The sequence below is a fragment of the Lethenteron reissneri genome, chromosome 33 (genome assembly GCF_015708825.2).
Source record: "Lethenteron reissneri isolate LAM-NWPU_2019-01 chromosome 33, ASM1570882v1, whole genome shotgun sequence".
In the NCBI taxonomy this organism is placed as follows: Eukaryota; Metazoa; Chordata; class Hyperoartia; order Petromyzontiformes; family Petromyzontidae; genus Lethenteron; species Lethenteron reissneri.
In genome coordinates this window covers 15,967,304-15,991,539 of record NC_083811.1, presented here as the reverse complement: position 1 = coordinate 15,991,539, position 24,236 = coordinate 15,967,304, and the positions used below count along the sequence as shown (strand labels likewise).

General features: G+C 43.6%; 1 protein-coding gene across 1 annotated transcript in view; it reads left to right on the top strand.

Moving 5' to 3' along the window:
- Nucleotides 1-24,236, top strand: part of UTP20 (UTP20 small subunit processome component) — a 115,551-nt gene that overhangs the window by 33,658 nt on the left and 57,657 nt on the right. Inside the window, exons 32-44 of the mRNA XM_061564720.1 lie at nucleotides 5,335-5,485; nucleotides 8,187-8,274; nucleotides 8,398-8,541; nucleotides 9,392-9,445; nucleotides 11,741-11,893; nucleotides 12,688-12,843; nucleotides 14,902-15,039; nucleotides 15,846-15,983; nucleotides 16,895-17,034; nucleotides 17,498-17,583; nucleotides 19,585-19,871; nucleotides 20,538-20,677; nucleotides 22,297-22,453. Coding sequence (XP_061420704.1) covers nucleotides 5,335-5,485; nucleotides 8,187-8,274; nucleotides 8,398-8,541; nucleotides 9,392-9,445; nucleotides 11,741-11,893; nucleotides 12,688-12,843; nucleotides 14,902-15,039; nucleotides 15,846-15,983; nucleotides 16,895-17,034; nucleotides 17,498-17,583; nucleotides 19,585-19,871; nucleotides 20,538-20,677; nucleotides 22,297-22,453 — 1,832 coding nt within the window. The remainder of the gene's footprint in view (nucleotides 1-5,334; nucleotides 5,486-8,186; nucleotides 8,275-8,397; nucleotides 8,542-9,391; nucleotides 9,446-11,740; nucleotides 11,894-12,687; nucleotides 12,844-14,901; nucleotides 15,040-15,845; nucleotides 15,984-16,894; nucleotides 17,035-17,497; nucleotides 17,584-19,584; nucleotides 19,872-20,537; nucleotides 20,678-22,296; nucleotides 22,454-24,236) is intronic.

The window sequence follows — 24,236 nt, the reverse complement described above, 5'->3', positions numbered from 1 at the left end:
ATCTCTAGTCGTATCTATTGACTTTATAGTAGTATCCACTGACTATAGTAATAACTACTAACTCTATAGTAGTATCTGCTTACTCTATAGCAGTATATACTTACTCTACAGTAGTCTCTACCGACTCTGCAATAGTATCTCCTGACTTTACAGTTGTATCTACCGACTCTACAGTAGTATTTACCGACTCTATAGTCGTGACTACTCACTGTAGTAGTATCTAGTGACTCTACAGAAGTTTATACTGACTGCAGTAGTATCTACCGACTCTATAATAGTGTATATTGACTCTATAGCAGTAGCTACTAACTCTACAGTAGTATATACTGACTATAGTAATATCTACTAACTCGAAAGTAGTATCTACTGACTCGATAGCAGTATCTACTATCACTACAGTAGTATGTGCTGGCTGTAGTAGTAACGACGATAGCTACAGTAGTATGTACTGGCTCTAGTAGTAGCTATACTAACTCTATAGCAGTGTGTACTGGCTGTCGTAGTATCTATACTAACTCTATAGCAGTGTGTACTGGCTGTAGTAGTATCTATACTAACTCTATAGAAGTGTATACTGGCTGTAGTAGTAGCTACATTAACTCTATAGCAGTGTGTACTGGCTGTAGTAGTAGCTACACTAACTCTATAGCAGTGTGTACTGGCTGTAGTAGTAGCTACACTAACTCTATAGCAGTGTGTACTGGCTGTAGTAGTAGCTACACTAACTCTATAGCAGTGTGTGCTGGCTGTAGTAGTAGCTATACTAACTCTATAGCAGTGTGTACTGGCTGTAGTAGTAGCTATACTAACTCTATAGCAGTGTGTACTGGCTGTAGTAGTAAATATACTAACTCTATAGCAATGTGTACTGGCTGTAGTAGTAGCTATACTAACTCTATAGCAGTGTGTACTGGCTGTAGTAGCAGCAATACTAACTCTATAGCTGTGTGTACTGGCTGTAGTAGTAGCTATACTAACTCTATAGCAGTGTGTACTGGCTGTAGTAGTAGCTACACTAACTCTATAGCAGTGTGTACTGGTTGTAGTTGTAGCGATACTAACTCTATAGCAGTGTGTACTGCTGTAGTAGTAGCTATACTAACTCTATAGCAGTGTGTACTGGCTGTAGTAGTAGCTATACTAACTCTATAGCAGTGTGTACTGGCTGTAGTAGTAGCTATACTAACTCTAGCAGTGTGTACTGGCTGTAGTAGTAGCTATACTAACTCTATAGCAGTGTGTACTGGCTGTCTTAGTAGCTATACTAACTCTATAGCAGTGTGTACTGGCTGTAGTAGTAGCTATACTAACTCTATAGCAGTGTGTACTGGCTGTAGTAGTAGCTATACTAACTCTATAGCAGTGTGTACTGGCTGTAGTAGTAGCTATACTAACTCTATAGCAGTGTGTACTGGCTGTAGTAGTAGCTATACTAACTCTATAGCAGTGTGTACTGGCTGTAGTAGTAGCTATACTAACTCTATAGCAGTGTGTACTGGCTGTCTTAGTAGCTATACTAACTCTATAGCAGTGTGTACTGGCTGTAGTAGTAGCTATACTAACTCTATAGCAGTGTGTACTGGCTGTAGTAGTAGCTATACTAACTCTATAGCAGTGTGTACTGGCTGTAGTAGTAGCTACACTAACTCTATAGCAGTGTGTACTGGCTGTAGTAGTAGCTATACTAACTCTATAGCAGTGTGTACTGGCTATAGTAGTAGCTACACTAACTCTATAGCAGTGTATACTGGCTGTAGTAGTAGCTATACTAACTCTATGGCAGTGTGTACTGCTGTAGTAGTAGCTATACTAACTATAATAATCTTTGGTTCTTTCTGTAAAAGCACGTAGATAGAAAAATAATAATAAAAAAGTGAATAAAATTAATGACAATAATAATAATAAAATAACCAATAATGTAGACTGTAGCCTGGTTTTTAATCGGAGTGAGTGTACTGGCAGTCTACAATGTAGACTTGCCTGGTTATTAAGTTTGGTGAGTGTACTGGCAGTCTATAATGTAGACTGAGCGATGTAAGGAAATGCATAAAAAATAAATAGCACTAAATTCTTAATTTAACTACTTTTAAAGTTGACGGATGGGAAAATCGAATAGCGCTGGCTCACCACGGTGCTTATCGCGTGGTACCTGCCTACTTTTTTAAAACGGAAACCCCACGGTTCGCGAGCCAAATCCTTGGCACGTTTTGTCCACACACACACAGAGACAGACAAAAAATTACGTTTAATCGGTAAGACTAGCAGGAAGTACCTGGCGTTGCCTGGGCGAAAAAGACAGACACACACATCGACTTACACAGACTTACAGACATTGACCTACACACACAAACACATCAACTCACACACATAGCGACTAAGATACACACACACATGGACTTACACACACATATGGACTCAAGCACACACATCGACTTGCACACATCGACTCACACACATACATAGATTCGCACACATTGACCTACACACACATATGGACTTACACACACATTGACTAAGAGACACACACATGAACCCATGCACACACATTGACTCACACATATACTCAGACACAACAACCTACACACACATATGGACTGACACACACACATGAACCTACGCACACACATCGACTTACACACATCGACTCACACACACATAGACTCTCACACATATTGCCCTACACACACATACACATATGGAATCACACACACAGACATCGACTTTAGATACACGCACATGGAGTTACACACACATATCGACTCACAAACACACACATAAACGTAGGCACACACTTCGACTCACACACACATACATCGACTTTCACACACACATCGACGCAGACATGCACATGGACTCACACACACACATGGACTTAGACACACACATTAGAATTTTAAAAATTACCAACCTAATTGTGAAATATTAGTTGTCTACACACACACCATGCACACACATTGATTAACACACACACATCGACTGACACACACACACATCGACTGACACACACATCGACTGACACACACATCAACTCGCACACATACATTGACTTATACACACACGGACGTTCACACACACACAAATTGTCGCAGACACGCACGTGGACTCAGACGCACACAAGGACATAGGAACACATGTAATAATAAAAATAATAACTAAGTAAATTGTGAAATATGAGTTGTCTGCACACAAAAAAATGTGTTTGTATAAAAATAAGGCGATTGTTTAAAAAATAGGTTTGAATTTACATAAGTTAGTGAAAGAAGCAAGAAAATGAAATAATAGTTGCCTGCACACAAACAATATTATTGTAAGATTTCTAAGGCGATAATGTAAATTATAGGTTTCTTTTGCTACGTGCGTTTAGCGAAAGAAGCAGGAAAAATAAATACTATTTGTCTGCACACAATAAATATTAATTAAATATTTACAAGGTGATTATTTAAATAATAGAATTCTATCTACGTGAGTTTAGCAAAAGAGTTCAAGTTCATTTGTTAGGTATAGCCCTGTGAGCCATTCGGCTCTTGAATTGGGTGCAACCGCAACAAACAAACAACAAAAACATGAACATGGAAACATCTTTAAGTGACTGTGGAAACTGAAAATCCAGGAAAAAAAAACAGCAAAAATTCCAGAAAAAAGCACCGTACACCAACGCTGTGTGCAAAAATTCCAGTGGGATGCAAGTCAAACAGCAACAACCACAAGACAACTTAGATTGAGGCCATCAGTCTCACTCCGTACTACAACAAACAAACATGGCCAAACCAAAAAACTTTTCAAAATCACCAAAATAAAGCCATAAAAGCAATGTAACAGTGAGCATAGGAACTGTGACTGAATGTTCACAATAAACAACATAAACAACATGAACCACCAAACCCTGCAGCCATAGCTGGCTGCATGAGTCACTCCACAACATCAGGAGCATCAGTCGGAGTATAACATTTTTCAATGCACCTTTAAGATCAGCACAATAAATCAAAACACAGATAATACTTTGCAGCGGTCATCTGGAGCGAAACATTTTATTTTATTTTAGGCCACTGAATAGCAGTGGCAGCTCGGAGTGTACAACTCCTCTAGAGCAGTTTTGAGTGAAGATCCCATAGGTAGTGATTCAAGTTGCAGTTTATTGGCAATAGCATTCCAAACTTATTTTTTTAATACCAGTTTTCTATGTATGTGAGTTTAGCGAAAGCAGCAAGAAAATATAACTTTTGTCTCTCCCTCTCCCTCAAATTGAGCACTCTTTGGAAGAACGTAATCAACCAGGTTGGGGTTGTTGACTGTTGTGTTGGCTGACTTTGTGTTGTATTGCATTATATTTCCAAGTTTACTGTGTTTGTTTTCTCATTGATTTGTACATGATGATGGTTGCTTGTGTTGCAATTAAAACGCCGTATTCTATTATTATTTAATTTAATTTCTTTCTACGTGACTTTACTGAAAGAAGCAAAGAGTAAAATATAACTTACTTAACGTTGCCGTGGTGAGGCCTAGTCTCGTGCAGAGCCCCTGGCCTCGCCTAGATTGGCCAGCCGGCCGAGATGGCACCTTGGCAGACTGGGGGCTGGGCTGCTCCCCCCGCCCGCGCTTCAATAATACTATCTAAGCGCTATAATATTAATATGTACGGACTCTATAGTAGTAACTGGACGCATTGGGGTGGTGGGAGAAGAGGACATCACACTGAAGAATTAACCTCAGTGTTCTGTGTTTTTTTGTTGCATTCGTAACGCGAATGAAAGTTTTTGCCGATCGTGTGTGCATTGCTAGGGGCAACCCCTGTCAGCGTTTCGCGCATGCACAATTGCGTGCTTTGTCCCGCGCCGAGTGGCTAGCTAAATTATTAAATTAAGAGAAATTGCACTCAATTGTTAATTTAACTACTTTTAAGTTTACGGATGGGAAAACGGAATAGCGCTGGCTCACCACGGGGCTTACGGCGTGCTACTTTTTCATGGTATCCGGCTACTTTAAAAAAACATAAACCCCACGGTCCGGGAGCCAAATCCCCCGCAAGCGAGCATGCGCAGACAGATGGACAGACAAAGAATGACGTTTATAGGTAAGATGACAAAGGGCCATTGACTGTGAAATGTCTCTTATATATTTAATTTTAAGGCAATTTTTTGTCACATGTGTTGAGTTTTTTGTGCTCGTGCACTATTGCCAACACAGCATCAACAGATAATGTTAACTTGTTTTTGACCGTTTTTATACGTTTTATTTTTAAGACATTTCAAATATCACAGGACGCCTCAGAAAGAGAAATAGAACCGATGATGAGAAGCCGTTGCAATCATCGCCGCCTTTTTGTCCCCATTGTAGATGGGACACAGCTGGAGCTGGGCACACGGCTGCTGTTGCCACACGTAACGGGCATCCTCCAGTACCTGGCGGGCGTTGTCAAGGACCGTGACAAGATGAACAGCAAAAAATTCCATGATCAAGTTTCCAAGAACCTCAACATTTTGTCTCGGTTAGTACTCCGGATGAATCTTATGCAAAGGTTCACTCGTAAAAGCAAGCCATGCTGTTATTGTCTTACAATTGAATGGCAACCTTGGCTGTGTGGCATGTTATGGTCGATCAATTTGAAAGTTAATTATTCGACCCTGAGTGCAATTTGACATGTCAAATATATATAGTTTTTATCTAATTTTTTTCATATATAGTTTTTAAATTGTTTTTTCAGTTATACTTGACCACATGTAGCCATGACTTGACTATGGGGCACTGCGGTGCCGAGATTTTATCTCCTCCTGGTACGCTTGAGGTCGTGGGTTCGATCCCGGCCAGACGATGCCTGGTTCACAGCAGCCGCACCTTTACATCAGCCTCACCTTAACAACTCTTTTCAACCAGTCTACACAACAAAGGCTCATTCCTAACACCGTGCTTCAGCCGCACCGAACCTCACAATATTAATATCCAGGGCCTACCATGGCTCCTCCCACCCTCAACCAGTATATATACAAGGACTATTTTCTTGGAATTTCTCTTACTTGATACAGCTATCGTGCTGTAACGGTTCCACCTGAAGACGGAGGCTTGTGTTGCCTCCGAAACGTCGTGATTTTTATTTTATTTTTATTTGACTTTTATTAATTTTAATTTTTTACCACCGTGACTTTACCGAAAAAACCTAAGAATATGTATATTCCGAGTTTTCATGTTCTTCCCGTGGTTGCGCCTATTTTTCTCTGGGCCCTCCAGTTTTTCCCTCCATTTAGAAACGTGCTTTTAGATTAGTTGGCTACTGCAGTAAATTCACACATGGCCAGGTCGCCTCTGAAAAAGAGCTCAGTGGGCTCTACCTGGTAAAATACAAAATAGTTTAGTTTATACACAAATACGATTGTACAGTGTGTTGTTTGCACTCAGGCTGTCCCAATGCAGACAGGACATCCTGGGTATTATAATGATGTCTGAGTATATTCAGTATACAATATTAAAACATAACAATCCAATTTCAGTACTCTATTCTAATTATGCACTCAGTGTCATGATGAGGTGAAGAGGCACTCTTATAGATCTGAATGAGCTCTTTCATTCCGAATAGCATGTTTTACTGTCTCATGAAACAGTGAAAATCATGTTTCCATGATTTATAACAGGCAGTAATCACAGTTTAAGTTGTATTAGTCTTGCTGCACAAGTGTTCCATTCATTGTGTTACGTTTGTTACAGTCTGGTCAACACAGTTTTGGGATGGCTGTTATAATACCACTTTATATACTTTGGTTCCTTGTTTGGCAAGTTTTAACAGTACATTAAATCAGTCCCATTTAACATTACATTTATTGGAATTACACACATACACATCACTGTAAAGGAGTATTTTTTAATGCATTTATCACAAAGTGATTTATTTAGGGCTGGACCTATTAAAATATAGTCTTCAGCCTCAGAATAAATATATCAAATCAAGCATGTAAGAATATTATTTTTTTTAATCTATGCAATGTTATGTGCAAATCATATTACAGTGGTACCTTGGTATACGTCGTTAATTCGTTCCAGAAGGTTTGACTTATACCGAAAATGACGTATCCCAAACGAATTTTTCCCATAAGAAATAAAGGGAAAGGAAATAATCCGTTCCAGAGTATAAGAAATTATATTTTATGTGGCATATTATAGATTAATGGGGTTGTATAAAATAATTTAGACACTACTTATTACTAAAATGCATACATAAATTTTAATAAATATAATTTTTTTTACGTCACTTTACCTTGCTGAGAGGAGTTGATGGCCTACGAGGATGGTGGTGAGGAAGGGGAGGAGTCGTGAACGGGGTCTACGCGGCGGGTACGCGGTGACTCATCCAGACCCATACAAGTTCTAGCAAGAGCGTCATATTCCAAGCAAGACGTATCCCAAGACTTTTTTCTCGTCAAAACACGACGTATACCAAATTCGACGTATTTCAAAGCGGTCGTATACCAAGGTACCACTGTATAATGTTACGTATCAACTAATGGAGCAATTACACGCAGACCTTGCTTAGCACTCGAGGTGCGTTCCTGGAGAAGTGAGCACAAATAGAATCGCCACAGTGGCGAGATGTTAATGTTAACTATCTCGCCTGGTATACAGGAGGTTGTGGGTTCAAACCCGACCCTGACGCCTGTATATTTGGTATTTGCATGTTCTCCCTGTGGTCGTGTTGGATTTTTCTCTAGGTCTTCCGGTTTTTCCCTCCACATTTAGAAACATGCATTTAGAATATTTGGCTGCTATAATTTTCCACATGGTAAGCCACTTCGTTGATCTATCATTTGTGGCCAGGTCGCATCTGAAAAAGAGCTCTATAGCTCTAAGTGGCGCCCACGCTGCTTGGTTCAGTAGTGTAAGTCGCTTTCATTGGCTGAGTGAATGTAAATAAAGATGTTGACTGTTGTTTTTCCTTCGGCCAGCGCTCTGTTCACGCGTAAGCACTTTTTAGGTTTTGGGATTTTATTCATTTAAAAAAAAAATTTCTAAGACAAAGATCGCGTTCTACGGGATAACAATGTCTGCTAAGCAATGTCTGCCTGTAATGTATATTGCACTCGATGTGCAGTTCACACATTCATGTTACAGGTATCCCACTTGATTTTATCTGGCTTGTGTTTTTTCATCAGTTATTCAGGTTCTCTGCTGACATGTTGGTAATTTGAACTGTGGTTTCGCAGAGTGAGCAAGTTCGTGGTGAACGAGGAGCAGAGCTCTCTTCTCATCGGTCTGCTCGTGCCCTACCTCTCCAAAGCCAACCTTGGACAGGTTTCTAGACGCACAAGTCAATATGAAATTATCCAAGACTGTTCGCATCCTATGCTGTTATACTGTGACTTGACTAGGATTACTACTAAGCTGACATTGCTGGCTGTGTGCATGTGAATGCAGGACATGGAGGTGGACATCCTGGAGACAATCATGAACCTATTGAAACGCGTTTCTGTTCCTGGGAGTTACCTCAAGCCTCTGGCATGTCTCCTGTCATGCCTCCAAAACAAGCTCTCTCGACAGGCCCTCTCTGCCGTCTTCCAGGTAATCTCATTGCATTCACAAACGACGCTTTGTGATGGTATTGTGTTATGTTTTGGATAGTTTTGCGTCAAACTGGGACCCATATCTTTTGGAGAGAGTCCTTGCCTTTTCATAAACATCTTCCGTTTTACCAGCTTTGATTCAAGCAAGCCTGCCTCTGCTGACAAGACACTCAATGTCAAAAGCGATCCAGAGTTTGCTTGCATTAAACCAATACTGCTGTAATGTAGCTCTCATTGACACCGTCTTGTCTTTCCGTATATTTATTGGAATAAAGTCCACTGACAACTCAACGAGTAACCACGAGTGACTATATACACTTAATGAGACGAAACTATTCTGGGACAACATAGCTTGTAGTCTCAAGACATCTCGAAGACGACGGAAACGACCCGTTCCAAGGCAACGACGACGGCGTTTCCCACACCAACAGCCCCCCAGGTCCGGCTCGCGACGGCTCTTATGCCTCTCCCGGTCCGGCCACGCCCCTATTCTCGAATTCTACTCGCCGCACGTGCTCTGTCAATCTCCGCCCTTATTATACTTCGCCGCCATTGGATCCTGTGCTCCCCCTCACGTGACCCTGTCAACGTTTGTCTCATCAATCATCATTAGCAAGTCCATGGACTTGCTAACTATTGCTCCGTACTGGAGAGACAGATATGGGAAGTAGGAAATATTATTCCATTTACTCTGCTCACTTTTAAATGTGTTGCTTGAGTTATGCCTCCTGATTTGTGAGAAGGGCCTACATTCTTGTAAAGACATCAAATCTGAATAACTTGTATGTTGTGATTATTTGGTTGTATTAATTGATTGCGTTTTTTTGCAAATGTGTTGTTTTTCACAGACCCTTGGGGAACTGGACAATACAGTCACATACATCACAGATGTGATTGTACAGGTATGTGTAGTCAGTGTACATAGACAAAGATCCCCCTTATAGCCTTAACATACTGTTGAGGCAAGTGCTGTTAGCGAGCAACTATGAAGGCCGGCACGATACACGAGGGGGTGGGTGGCAAACACCACGCCCGACCGCTTTTGGCTCCCCAGTGTCGATATCTTTACATACTGCACCAGGTACTCATTTGAGGCTGAGTCGACTTGGGGGAGGCCCAAGGCCGGTTCAAATAATCGTCACTGGTGTAAGCCGTGAGCGGGAATCGAACTCGAGTCGTCGGGTTTGTAACGCAGTGCGCTAACCGCTGGTGATGTTTATACACCACACCAGGTAACGCTCGCATACTCACTTTCACACTCACAAACTCACTCCCAGCGGGCTACTGTGATTCATTACTTCTCGCAGAGAATCGCTTCGCTGAACAAAATCGTTCCGCGGTTCCATTTGCAAGTGCGAGTTCGCGTTTGCAAGTCGATAAAAATAAATATATCTCATAGAAGCTGGTTCGTAAGTGCAGATCTTCGTATGTCGAGGACTGCCTTTGTGCATAGTCATTGTACAGGTATGTGAAGAGTGACTGCTACCAAAGACAAACAGTGGCTTAAGGAACAAGAAAAAATGTTAGAAAAGGATTTACCTTTTCTGGCATAAATACAGGTGTTAAGATATTCAATCACCAACTCGACACCTGTTAGAAGGTATTACAGCTGCACAAACAAGATATACATGTGGTAAAACGTGCAAACACATGCATTTATCCTGTACGAACTCTGCTTGGAACTGATTGGCCTATACCAGAGACAGCCTCTCAGGCTCCCTGTTGGCATGTTTTACCTCAACTGTGTCGTTAATACAGACTCGATGCCTTGTAATAGTTGTCGTTTGGACGTCTTGACACCTCCTGTATTTATGGCATTCATGTCATTCAGTATCTTGGTAATGACAAAAGAGGCCAATAAATAACACAGAAAACTGCTTACTTTCTCATGACATTCTTAGCATCAGACATATGGCTGATACGGTAAATGTTTCTGTTGAGCTCAGAGCATATTTTTTTAACTGTCTATGGGGTACTTCCTGGTCAGCAGAAATAAATAAATCAACATAAAAAAGAAACGAATAGAACTCTGTTAGGTGTGGGTGGTGGCATAGCCGGCATGTCAACTCTGCTATAATCTGTAAAATATGAATAGGTGAGTCAAATATATATGTTCTGGATATTGAAAAAAAAATAATGTTTAACTATGTTTATATTTTGAGTATGCAAGTCTGGCACGTGGGATTTTTTTCCCCTCTCGGAACAACTTTGATGTGACTGTTGTTTCAGTATCAATTTACTTATCTTTTTGGTGTATGTAGTCATGTACGATATTACACAGTAAGCACTGTCTTGCATTCCCTATCCTTTTCTGTGAAAATAAAATGCACTAGCCCCATGACTTTGCGCTTTGGACTGTCAATGTGGTTTTATTCATCAACAAGTGTTTGGAGGCACACATTTCCTATCTGTAGCCTGGTTCGAGAGTGAAAATTCCAAATTACAATGTCAAAGATGAATCAATCCATTGGACAGCAACTTTGGACTCCCACAGTTTAAATAAATATTCTGATTCTGACTTATTTTATCGAGCCCTAGAGGGATGAGGAACCACATGGACTCAATTGTTTTTTTAACTTGGTCACACAAGCCGTGAACTCTGACCATGGCGCCACCGGGCTGGTTATAGTTTGGATGGATGTGTGAAGATTTCCAATCGGTTGATGATGAGTTTCGCTGGTAATTACAACCAGCTTCATCAGGTGATTTTGCCAGAATTCCCTCCAACACACCGGTGTGGTGAACTAGTAACTCATTGGCACATTTTTTTTACGTGACAAATTTTACTAATTGGCTGTGTCGGGTGGTGGAGGGTTAATGACACATTTATACTTACGTGATCTTAACCCAAAAAAATCACCTTTTGTGTTGAAGGATTGTTACTCGCCAAAGTATTTTTTCCCTGTATCCATTTTACAGATGATTAAGTATCATACAGTACCTTAGATAACATATATACTTGTACATAAATTATATTCATTAACAGTGCAATTTATTATTTTGACTCAAATTGTGCCTATGCGGTAGGTAATTAATGCTGTTCAGTGTGTTTGATTCTTGATTATTTTCTTTGTACCTATCTACGTGACTTTACTGAAAGAGCCAAAGAATGTTTGATTCGCTATTTGTATTTGAACTCTGCTGTTTGCCTCTGTTACATGTGTGTGCACGTGTGTGCATTTGTGTGCGTGCTGCAGATGAATGCCTTTGATCGCAGGCATCTCGACGATATCAATTTTGACATCCGCCTCGAGGCATTCCAGGCGGCCACAAAGTACGTGGCTGGCATGGAGAAGGTGGACAGCGGCTATCTGCTGCCACTCCTGCACAACTGCTTCTACTCCATACAGGTGCGTCGAGTGTGAACGCTCGGCTCGTATGCACGAGCGACTTGCATTGCGCCATCAGAGCAAGGCGCGTGGGGATGGTGATGTTGTTTGTGTGGGGAAGCTGTTCGTCCAGCAGTGGGTTGACAAAGAGCTGTAAATTGTCTAGGTTTTAACCTGAAGTCTTTGTAACTGAGGAATTGTGTCCCATGAAGATTAAAGAGGGGAGGGGCTGTGGTGCTGAGAATATTCAGCAGATAATGGAGTGAATGGTAACTGAGCACCACCTGCTGTTGTTACACAAGGTAGCCAATGAGCCAACGTGTGTGTGTGTGCTACTGTCATGTGGTTCCGTGCTACGGAGGCTGTTGATTTTAAATGTTTATGGCGTTCGGGTGACACTGTCAAGAGATGTTAACTACCTCGCCTGGTATACAGGAGGTTGTGTGTTTGATCCTGACCCCGACAGCTTTATATATATTGAGTTTGCGTTTTCTCATATGTTCGCGTGGATTTTTCTCTGGGTCCTGCGGTTTTTCCCTCCACATTTATAAACGTGCATTTAGAGTAATTTACTTGTGACAAGCCACTTTCTTGAGCTATCGTTTGCGATGGCTTGGTCGCTTCTGAAAAAGAGCTATGTAGCTCAGTGGGCCTTACCTAGTAAAATAAAATAGTTTATCTTTTTTTTTATATAGCTGAAAGAGAAGCAATGTGACCCTTTTTGTTAACACCTGCTCCATGGTTATGCGGTCCCTTGCACCCCACTTAAATTTCCCTCTTGTGTACCACCCCCCCACCTGCATCTCTTTCCCCAGCTGACTGAAATGGCCCTCTCCGACAATGCCAGCTTGTGCCTCGCGACGGTGGTGCAGCGCTTGGCGATCATCTCGCATACGGAGGAGGAATTCCGAGAGGTCATCACCCGCACGCTGCTCGTGGCTGTGCGGCGCGGCCTCAAGTCCCAGACGCAGGTTCGACTCTAGCAGTAGCAGCCGCCTCCACACCTCCACGCCTTTCCACAGTGGCAGCCGTTGTTTTTCATTATTTTTCTTATATTTGTCATAATCGTTTATGCCTAAATATACAGGAAGAGGGGTAGATCATTTTAATAAGATTCGCTCAGAGATTTTTCTATATCCACAAGTGTTTTTTTTGGGTTAAGTCACATAAATATAAATGTGTCGTTAAACCCACCAACACCCGATGCAGCCAGTTAGTAAGGTTTGTCACGTAAACAAAACGTGCCAATTAGTTACTAGTTCAGCACACGGGTGTGTTTGAGAGTAAACCCGTGTGTACATGTTTGATTGCTGGTGAAGAGAGGCTTGCAGAGTCCCAATGTGGTTTCAAACTGGGGCAGTCCTGAAGGACACCATATTTTCTATCAGTCTGCTCCGGCAGAAGTTTACAGAATTTCAACAGCACCTAAATATCTGCTTTATTGATCCCTCTGCTAACCCTCTACTCACAATCATGTGGGACCTTCACAATAGTGGGCAGGCTCTGGTAAAGCCGTGTGGCCGGGAGTCAGAACCATTCCCTGTTCACCTTGAAGCGCGACAGGAATGTCCATTAACATTTGCTGTTTTTAACATATTTGACCGTGTAGTCTGAGAAGCTTTCCATGGCTGTACCAGAGGAATTTCCATCTGGAACAGATCCAGTGGGAGGCTGATCGATGCCGAGGGGCTGTCAAGACATTGCTCCTTATTGTTCAATCAAGCTTTGCGAAAGGTGTTGGAGATGCTACTGATGAACCTGGAGTGTGCTATTTCAGGATGGCGCTATACAATTAATCTCACAAAAAACAAAGCATCTTCCACGGGTATTTTATGTCATTAAATACTCAATCTCCTCCACTCAAGAGTGATGGGGCAGTTGTGCAGTGTCCTTTTGACCAGCTCTGGTTTGGCAGCAGAGGTCTCACTGAACCAGTTGAGAGGCATTCTCTTTTCATAAGCTGCATAATTCTGTGTGGACGCTACCATATGAAGCTCTGGGTTTTTATGGCCACAGTTATGCCCTCCCTTCTCTGTGCTTTCGAAACGTGGAGCCCTTCAAAAGAACATCTCCAGTTTTAAACATTCATGCTGGCCTGCCTACGACCCATCCTGGGTTAACCATACTGGACTGTGTAAGGAGCTCACAGAACCTTAAACGATCTGAACACAGTACCATCAGCAAGCTCTTCCGGCAGGCGAGATTGTGTTGGCTGGGGCATGTAGCCCGCATGCCCAGCCACCTCAATGCCCAATAGCTTTGTTTCTCTGGATAGAGGGGGATAAACGGGCACAGCACGGGTTAGAGAAGAGATGGATTGATATGGTACGAAACGATATGGAGCTGATTGGACTTGCCGATGACGAGTTCCAGCGGTGTCAAGATCAGCCTCTGTGGAGAAGGCTTGTGAAGGACGCAACTGGTCAGTCGCCCTCCAACAACAACAGAGGGCAGAGGAGCGACGCTCACAACAACGAGCGGCACAACAGGTAGCTAAATAGTTTTCAGTGGGGAGCACAGGTGGTTTATCTGCCAGTCATCTCAGTCATCAACCCATGGCACCTGTGTCTGTCCCGTGACCTGTCGGCGAGCCTTCTACACTTCAAAGTGCACCTGGCCTGGCTTCGGTGCCGTGGGTGATGTCACCGTCACTTAATGGCGAATGGTGGGTGATGTTGATTGCTGGTGTGTGAGTGTGTGATGTGTGGGGAGCGGTAGTACAATGGTTAGCGCGCTGCGCCACGAACCCGATGACCCGAGTTTGATTCCCACTCGTTGCCAACACCAGTGATGGTTATCTGAATTGGTGCTGGGCCTCCCCTAGGTCGAATAAGCCTCAAATGAGTACATGGTGCGATGAGTAAATATTGCCTCTCAGGAGACAAAGGCGTGTGCCATGCCAGCCTTCATAGGTGCTACACTAACATCACTTGCTCCAACAGTTAGTTAAAGCTATACGGGGAATCTTTGTCTTTGTTGCTGGTGTGTGCATGTGATTGTTGCCGCCTGTGCGTACCTGAAACTCGCAGAATGTGCTGCACGAGTACGTGGGCCTGCTACGCTGTCTGGTGCACACATTCCCACACCGTGTCGAGTTCCAAGACCTTGTGACGCTCACTGACCCGGACCCTGAGTCGGACTTCTTTGAGAACATGCGGCACATCCAGGTCAGGGGAGCACCGTTCGTCCGTGCTGTTTCATGCCATTAACTTTGTTCACCATGGCTCTTTATGTATATCATTATACGTAGCTAAGTGGTAATAAGCTTCATTCATACAGAATGCTGTTGACTTTTGTTTGACTGCTGTTGCTTTCTCCAGAATTTTTGTGTCATTGCAATGCCCACTACAAGCAGGCACTCCTATTGGCATCATTTGTATTAATTGTGTCTTTTCCTTATGCGCATTAAATTGGTTAATGGTCATGGAAGCTGCCACTCAAATGCAAACTCTAGACTGGTGGGTTCCCAACTTGTGGTTTGTGAACCACTGGTGCTCTGCACAGCCATGTAAAGTGGTCCTTGGACCCATTGCAGATGAATAGAAAATTCCACAAAGCACCATGTGATTTACTACGCACGGTGGTACGCAAACATTTTTTGAGGGTTGACAGCGACCTGTGGTCAAGAAAATGTGGGAACTCACTTCCTCGAGGCCAGTGGTTTTTATCCTTTACTTCAGCCTTGCACCCCTTTGGTTCTCAATAGTTTGATGAAAGAAATTAGTTGTACTTACGTGCCCGTGCTTAATTTGTGTTTTCGATTAATTACCTCCTGAAAATAATCTGGCATCTCTCAGACCCCCAAGGAAGGGCATCTCGCACCCCGAGGGGGTGCGTGCACCTCAGGTTAAGAACCACTGCTCTAGATCATGTAATTGTAGTGGGGTGCTCTTCTTAAGCTTGAAACGTGTTGAAATGTATGCTTGCTCAACGATGCGTCTGTGTCGCACTGTGGCCACCACCTCCCATGCAGGTGTACCGGCGGGCGCGTGCACTGAAGCGCGTAGCGAGGCAGCTGCAGGACGGCTCGCTCCGCATCTGTGCCACTGCGTTGCAGAGCTTCATAATGCCCTTTGCCACCACGCCACTCGCCAACCCGAAGTTTTCCAAGGTAACTGCGCGCAGGAACAAAGTCGCAGAGCATGTTGTAATTTTCCATTCGCCACAATGTAAAAATAATGATTGATTCTTGACCCTAGATATTGTGATGTAGCTTTGAATTTGCCAGAATGGTGAATCGTTATGCTTTCTCCCAAGGACATTTTTTTGGTTAAAGAAAACTACCTGTAAATGGAGACCTTGTCGAACCCGAAGCCAAGAATGCACAATGATCTGAAGAACATACATATTTTGACTGCACTATGAAAATGCATAATGACAAAGGGTCTTGTCCTTTCCAGAAGTTAACGGTATACCTGGCATGGATTGCCCATATGAATGACTTTAACTTTATCTACAAATTACTTACGTTTCTACGCGAGGAAATAGCCGTTGCTGAGCGATGCCTCCTGTCCCCATTTCCCCACCCCTGGGTGCCCCCCTCCTACGTGACGACCCCCAGTCACCCCCCGCCCCCCTCCTGCAGCCCCTCCCAGCTAGCCCCCACACACCTGCGCCCCCTCCCTTAGCACAGCCCTCTCCCCACGTACGGCCCCATGCATCCCCTCACCCCGTGCGCCTTTGCCCGTGAGTTGGGTACCCGAGCAGCCCCTCCTCACCGCATGTTCGACCCCTCCCTCCTGATGTCAAGAGCCAGACATGTAGTAAGGGAGAGGGAGCCAATTGGGGAGCGTGGTGGGCGGTGCGTGACCTCCAGCCAATGAGAACGCCGGGGACAAATTATCGCGCGCCACATCACATTTTTGTTGTTGAAGGTGTAATTTGTTTGACACGTTGAACACAATATGTTGACCAACGCACATGACAGTTATTTTTTTGTATTCGAGTAGCTGTTTTTATTCGGAGCTCTGCCATGCTGAAGGTGGTGCGCGTAGACTGAGTTGCATTGTTTTTGTTTCTTAGCAAGAGAATGTGGTGGAGGCCTGTGTGGACGCACTGGGGGCCATCTGCCGGCACCTGCCCTGGAAGCCCTACCTCTACACTCTGCGGCACTACATTCACCTGCTGCAGACTACACAGTTGGAACTTAAACTGGCGATCAGGTAGCGTGTATAGAGCTGCACACGATAACACAGTGCTGTGTGGTGGGGAATTTCATTGCACTTGCTGGGGACACATGAGGTCGGCTGTGTAATTGGTGAGAATAAAAATTTAAGGCACCGTTGGCCATTATTATAATCACCGCCTTTAAACAGAGAAGTATATAGAGGGCTCACATTTTAGGAAGGGCCCTTCATGATGTGGGTGAACTGGAAGACCACTGCAGAGAGGTGTTTCTCTGCCATTGTCTACACTCACGGATGGGAAACACGCTCCCCACAAATCCCCCTTCCCCTCACGCCCCTCCACGTTACTGCTCTCCAGCTCACACTCGGTTTGGGGGGAATTATGGTGTATTTTTATTGGTGCCTAGGAGATGATAAAATGGGTTAGTTTTAATTTATTTCTATCCAACAAAGATTGTATGCATCATACGTGTGCATTTTTCTCTCTCTGTGTGTGCAGCTTGCTGATAACTGTGTTGGACGCTTTCCACTTTGACCTTGAGACCTTGCAGAGAGAGGCAGAGCAGAGCATTCGGGAATCTCCGGGTAAGGTTCTGTAAGCAGCACAAACGGGAACAGAGACTTTGTCCAACAGGTGTTGCTATCGCATCATTTGCTGCGCTCGTGTCTCTGGCTCTCTCGATCATAGTGTTTGAACACGAACATAAAAACGATGTATGTCCATGCTGAACTTATTTGGAACCGTAAATAGCCACATGTGCTAACCGATTTGTGCGTGGCCACTTCTGTATATCTATGGAAGTCATACTTATTTTTATATTTTTTATTAAAATATTTCACGTGCAAAATCTTTTGAGATGGTACATCTTCTTGGCAAAGTATTTGATCACCTACTGATTTTGTACGTTTACCCACTGACAAAGAAATGGTAGGTTTATTTGAACAGTGAGAGACAGAATAACAACAATAAAATCCAGAAAAACGCATGTTAAAATTTTTTATAAATTGATTTGCATTTTAATGAGGGAAATAAGTATTTGACCCCCTCTCAATGAGAAAGATTTCTGGCTCCCAGGTGTCTTTTATACAGGTAACGAGCTGAGATTAGGAGCACACTCTTAAAGGGAGTGCTCCTAATCTCAACTTGTTACCTGTATAAAGGACACCTGTTCACAGAAGGAATCAATCAATCAGATTTCAAACTCTCCACCATGGCCAAGACCAAAAAGCTCTCCAAGGATGTCAGGGACAAGATTATAGACCTAGACAAGGCTGGAATGGTCTACAAGACCACCGCCAAGCAGCTTGGTGAGAAGGTGACAACAGTTGGTGCGATTATTCGCAAATGGAAGAAACACAAAAGAACTGCCAATCTCCCTCGGCCTGGGGCTCCATGCAAGATCTCACCTCGTGGAGTTGCATTGATCAAGAGAACGGTGAGGAATCAGCCCAGAACTACACGGGAGGATCTTGTCAATGATCTCAAGGCAGCTGGGACCATAGTCACCAAGAAAACAGTTGGTAACACACTACGCCGTGAAGGACTGAAATCCTGCAGCGCCCGCAAGGTTCCCCCCTGCTCAAGAAAGCACATATACATGCGCGTCTGAAGTTTGCCAATTAACATCTGAATGATTCAGAGGACAACTGGGTGAAAGTGTTGTGGTCAGATGAGACCAAAATGGAGCTCTTTGGCATCAACTCAACTCGCTGTGTGTGGAGGAGGAGGAATGCTGCCTATGACCCGAAGAACACCATCCTCACTGTCAAACATGGAGGTGGAAACATTATGCTTTGGAGGTGTTTTTCTGCTAAGGGGACAGGACAACTTCACCGCATCAAAGGGACGATGGACGGGGCCATGTACCGTCAAATCTTGGGTGAGAACCTCCTTCCCTCAGCCAGGGCATTGAAAATGGGTCGTGGATGGGTATTCCAGCATGACAATGACCCAAAACACACGGCCAAGGCAACAAAGGAGAGGCTCAAGAAAAACACATTAAGGTCCTGGAGTGGCCTAGCCAGTCTCCAGATCTTAATCCCATAGAAAATCTGTGGAGGGAGCTGAAGGTTCGAGTTGCCGTCGGCCTCGAAACCTTAATGACTTGGAGAAGATCTGCAAAGAGGAGTGGGACAACATCCCTCCTGAGATGTGTGCAAACCTGGTGGCCAACTACAAGAAACGTCTGACCTATGTGATTGCCAACAAGGTTTTTGCCACCAAATACTAAGTCATGTTTTGCAGAGGGGTCAAATACTTATTTCCCTCATTTAAATGCAAATCAATTTATAACATTTTTGACATGCGTTTTTCTGGATTTTGTTGTTGTTATTCTGTCTCTCACTTTTCAAATAAACCTACCATTAAAATTATAGACTGATCATTTCTTTGTCATTGGGCAAACGTACAAAATCAGCAGGGGATCAAATACTTTTTTCCCTCACTGTATAGAGCAAACAACGACATGTGTACCAACATTGTAAATTCCATTCTTCTTCATAGAAGTAGCGGCGTTTTACACATCAGCTTGCGCGTGTAATATTTTTTGTTGAGCCGAGAGCCAATCCCGTGTTGTCATCTCGCAGCGGCCGCTGTGGAGGCAGCGATGGATGGAGAGGACGGAGATGATGCGATGCTGCTCGGTGAGGAGGCTGCATGTGGAGAAGGCGAGGCTGCTGAGCCCATGGAGGAAGGCAGCACCCAGGCCCTGGGCCTAGGTGGTGAGGTGGCTGATGATGCTGCTGCCCCTGCTGCCCCTGCTGTCCCTGCTGTCCCCTCGCACTGCCTGAACGGGCAGCAGCTTCAAGAGCAGGTGCAGCAGACCATCACCGCCAACGTGTTGCCCAAGCTGCTCGCCTGCCTCGCCACCAGAGTGAGTCAAGGTGGCCACCACACTGGATCTGTCCTTGTAGCCGGACGCTGTACAGCACAGGAACGGCAATGATGTATGAGGGCACATGGCCAATGTCCAATACAGTATTTATGCCACATTTATTGTTGTTGTTGTTTATAGAAATTATTTTTAATATTTTAGTATTTTAAGTGTTAAGTTGTATTTATGCTCATAGTTCAAAATGCATTCTGTTACGTGGTCTTGTCATTGTTCAAAAAAAGATGCCGTGATAATATATTTGTGGAAAGATTACACCAAGAATGTAAGTAATGCATTTGTTAAATTATCCCATTTGAAGGCCAAGTTTGCCTCCATACCAACTGTAGTGTTATATTGGTTACGTATTGTATGGTATACTGATTATCTTCTCGTTTTATGTGATATGGAATATCATGTAGCCGTGTGGTTGATGCTTTATGCTAAAATACTTATTTTGTATAATTTTCACTTTGTGCTGTGTAAGGTCTGTGCAGTATATCTCATAAACATGCATTTGTACACCAGGCGGGATGTGAACCACGTTCTGCAATAATCCGCGTACCGATTCCCACTGCTGTGGGTCTCTCATTGTGTGAGTGGCGTTGGGCCGTGTTTTATCGAGTGGTGTCTCCCGCTGTGTTTCCCACTGTGTCCCCCGCTGTGTAGAGCAAGGCAGAAATGGACCACAAGGCAGTGCGCACGCGAGGGGTGGACGAGGAGCAGGTGGCTCGCATCCCGCTCGCGCTCGCCGTGGTTAAGCTGCTGCAAGCCTTGCCAAGCAAAGTTTTGGAGGCAAACTTGCCCAGGTGGGGGAGCCTAACCTGGCTTACTATGCAATGTATAACATGTGTGTAAATGGTAGCCCGCATTTATAAAATTATAAGGGAGACACTTTTAGAATATTATTTTCCCAATTCCATGGAATTGCAGGGCTGTGGGAGGACTTTTAATGTCATGGGTTTCCTATTTCTCTCAACTATGCAGAATGTATGTTTTCTCTGTATATATAAATACAGGGCTCTGTACAGGATGAAGTTGTGGCACAGTGGTTAGCGCACTGCACTATAAACAGTGATCCTAGTTTCATTCATGGCCACAAGCTAACATCAGGGGAGAGTTATATTTAAATCAGTCTTGGGCTTCCCTTCACAAACTGGCAGTGACCATTGTGGTGAAGTATGGTCAAACAACTCCCTGACCAACATGGTGTGCGGGAGCCCTTCAACAGTGGATTGAGAATGGGTCGTAAATTATCGTGTGTGCTTTATTTTGTATCAAATTATCTATCAACTAGACCGTTTTAAAATTACAGCATCACTTCTCGTAGCATTTTGCCACCAGATATCAGGTGCCCAATGACAGCTGTGTCGGTTGGAATTGTATCCAAATTATGAGGATTTAAAGTAAATATTTAATTTCCCTAATAAATATTTAGTGCAACATTTTTTTGCAATATGGTTCACGTAATGACTGCATGTGAGAAGCTTGATGAATCTTTTGATCCTAATTCATATAAATTACAGACATTACTCTTGTGCAAGGCGCTACCAGGTGGAGTTTTTCTCTGTAGTTCTGTTATGCTGGCAGTGCTGTTAGTTACAGACACAACTTTTGGATTGTTCATACAATTGATCCTTTGATGAATAGTATCCAATTAGTCTCAGAAAAATACGTGTGCCTAAATAATTGACAAAACGACTCCTGGAGAGATGTTTATTGTTTACCCTATGGCCAGAAAAGCCTCCCTTGAATATTGTTAATATGTCCACTGTTCGTTAACAACCCTTTGCAATCTCTTGCGCACTCACCTCTTTTTACGCCCACATATTTGCAGTCGTGCGTGTAGTTACTGCATCTTGCATTTTGGCCACTCTGCTAAGAACGACGGTGGGGGGGGAGGGGGGGGGACACTCGCACGGAGACCGTGAGGGAAGTTTGGGCACGTTTTGAGGCGGTGTCTTGTTGGTTGCAATGCCATTTCGTGTGAACGCACGAGAATGCGGCATTACAAATGAAATGTTACCGCCTCAAAACGGGGCTGCCCTGTACATTTCTGAAGTAAAGAACAGGTGAAGGGAAAGTGTAATTTTAGAACAAAAAGAGTCACTCTTAATTCATTTGGAAAGCATTCAAATTAATCCCAAAGCGCTGCTGCTGCTGCTGTTGTCTGCCATCTGAGCCATAATATAAATAACGTTTGCCCTTTGCCAATAAAAACGCAGGCTGTTGCTTGTTTCTACTTCCAGGACTCTTATAGGGCCATTGCTCAAAGGTGCCTTGAAACCCAGGTTGAGGCATGTCTGCATACACTGATTTTGCAGATAAAGGAATTCTTGGCCAGGAGAAACTTGTTTAAGTTTGTACTTGTTGAACCATGAGAATGTGGGTGAGACTGTGTGGTTGTTTTGGTGTGCGGTGGTCACAGCGTGGTGCTCAAGGTTTGCTTCATGCTGAGGAACCGGCTGCAGGAGGTGCGAGATGTGGCTCGTGGGGTCCTCATCAAGATCGCGGATGCCTTGGGCCCTTCCCATCTGCCCTATGTTCTGCAGGAGTTGAAGTCCACGCTCACAAGGGGATTCCAGGTTACCCTTAATTTCTCCAACAACCCATAATGCTCTACTCCACGCACTACATCCCACAGACTGTAGCCCACCTCTTGCTTGGCTTTCAGTGCACGTTGCACACCGTGCATGTATAGCCCATCCGATACAGCTTTACCGGCCACCTACAGTGTTGGCCAGATTGAAAAGTGGAGAGTGAGGCAGTGACTTATGATAACGTGGCTGATTATATTTTTATTACATTTTACAGCCTCACCAGTTTATGAATCAACTCCACTAGTCAGTTGAACTCCATTTCCAGATACTTTTTGTAGCACCGCGCATCCAGATAATTCGCTTTAAGGGGGCCAGATGCAACGCAGGTCATCCATCACACTTACTCCCTGGGCATTTCTGGCCGGTAGAGCAGTAGCAGACATGAAGGCCTTCCATAGCACATCCTTTGTTAAACACAGTACCCTGCGAGCATCATGTTACACATTCTGCATATGAATAAAATTACACCCCGTCGCATCACAGGCTGGATGCTGTACATGACGTGCATCCAAACAGGCTCTAGTTAGGTAAATTTGAACATTTCGGGCCCTATGGGCCCTCATCTCCTAGGTCCTACGGAGGGCTTGGGGGGCCTTTGGGCTTCAATTGTAACCTGTAAAGGCTAAGCTAAAGTACTTTTATATGGGTTGGGGGAGAGAAATGGGCTCACCACCCCGCCAGCGGGAGAGACTGTGAGCGGGAGCATGGACTTCTTTTTAGGGGAAAGGGGAAGGCAAGGGAAGAGGAACAAAAGTAAGGGGAGAAAGGGTGACCTTTAACTTAAAAAAAATCTCATGGTGAAACATCACAGTTCAAATGTGTAGTCATGTTGGATGATGGGTCATAAATTAAGTTTGTTGTAGTCAATCGATCAATGGTGGTCTTATACTGTATATGTGTCGTAAATATGTGTGTCACATTAAGTCCGGTCTCCAAAACCGGATGTAATGTTTCCCAAATTTTAAATCAACATTTGAACTGACGTTTAAAAAAAAACTTGCTTGAATAATAATGTTTCACAAATGTTACGTGATCAAAAATTTTGGACAGACAGAGTAAAAACAACTCACACTTGCTCCATTATAGTATTGATGAATACTCAATCAAAACCATGACTGGATAAGAGCAAGTTGGAGTACTTTTAGAAAGCTGAAATTCAAAAGTGCTGGGAGCACGCTTTAAGTGGCTTTTGCTGTAAGTGCACATTAAAATGTATTACTTGTTATTCAGTTTGCATGGTTTGCAAGTGATGTTTTCATGCCATTGTACTTGTATTTGCTTGTGCGTGCACGTGCTTGGAGGAGGAATCCATGTGTACACTGGGAGGTTCTCCATGCCCATCTGTAATTTATGACCATTCACTGGGAGTAATTATTATCTGGACCTTTTGTTAATTCAGGCTAAAATGTACATGAAAATGGTTATCAACCTTGTTGGTGTTGTGGCTCCCCAATCAAGACCACTGCCCCCCCACCACCACCTACCCCATTCACACAACTAACGTTACTCCGTTCCCAATACAGAGATTACATGTTAATCCCTCGATGCGGTGTGTCCTGTTGCGTATTAGTGTGTCTTTTCACCACAACGTAGCACTGACGTTCCTCTCATTCACGGTCTGCGCCCCTCATAAAAGGTTGGGTTAGTGCACCCCACAGGTTACCAACCACTGATATGTAGTTTATGTATGTATGTTGAACTTCTGTTTAATCAGAATAGGGAGACATGGTGCTGCTGCTTTTGTGCAATAGGCATTAACCACCAGCAC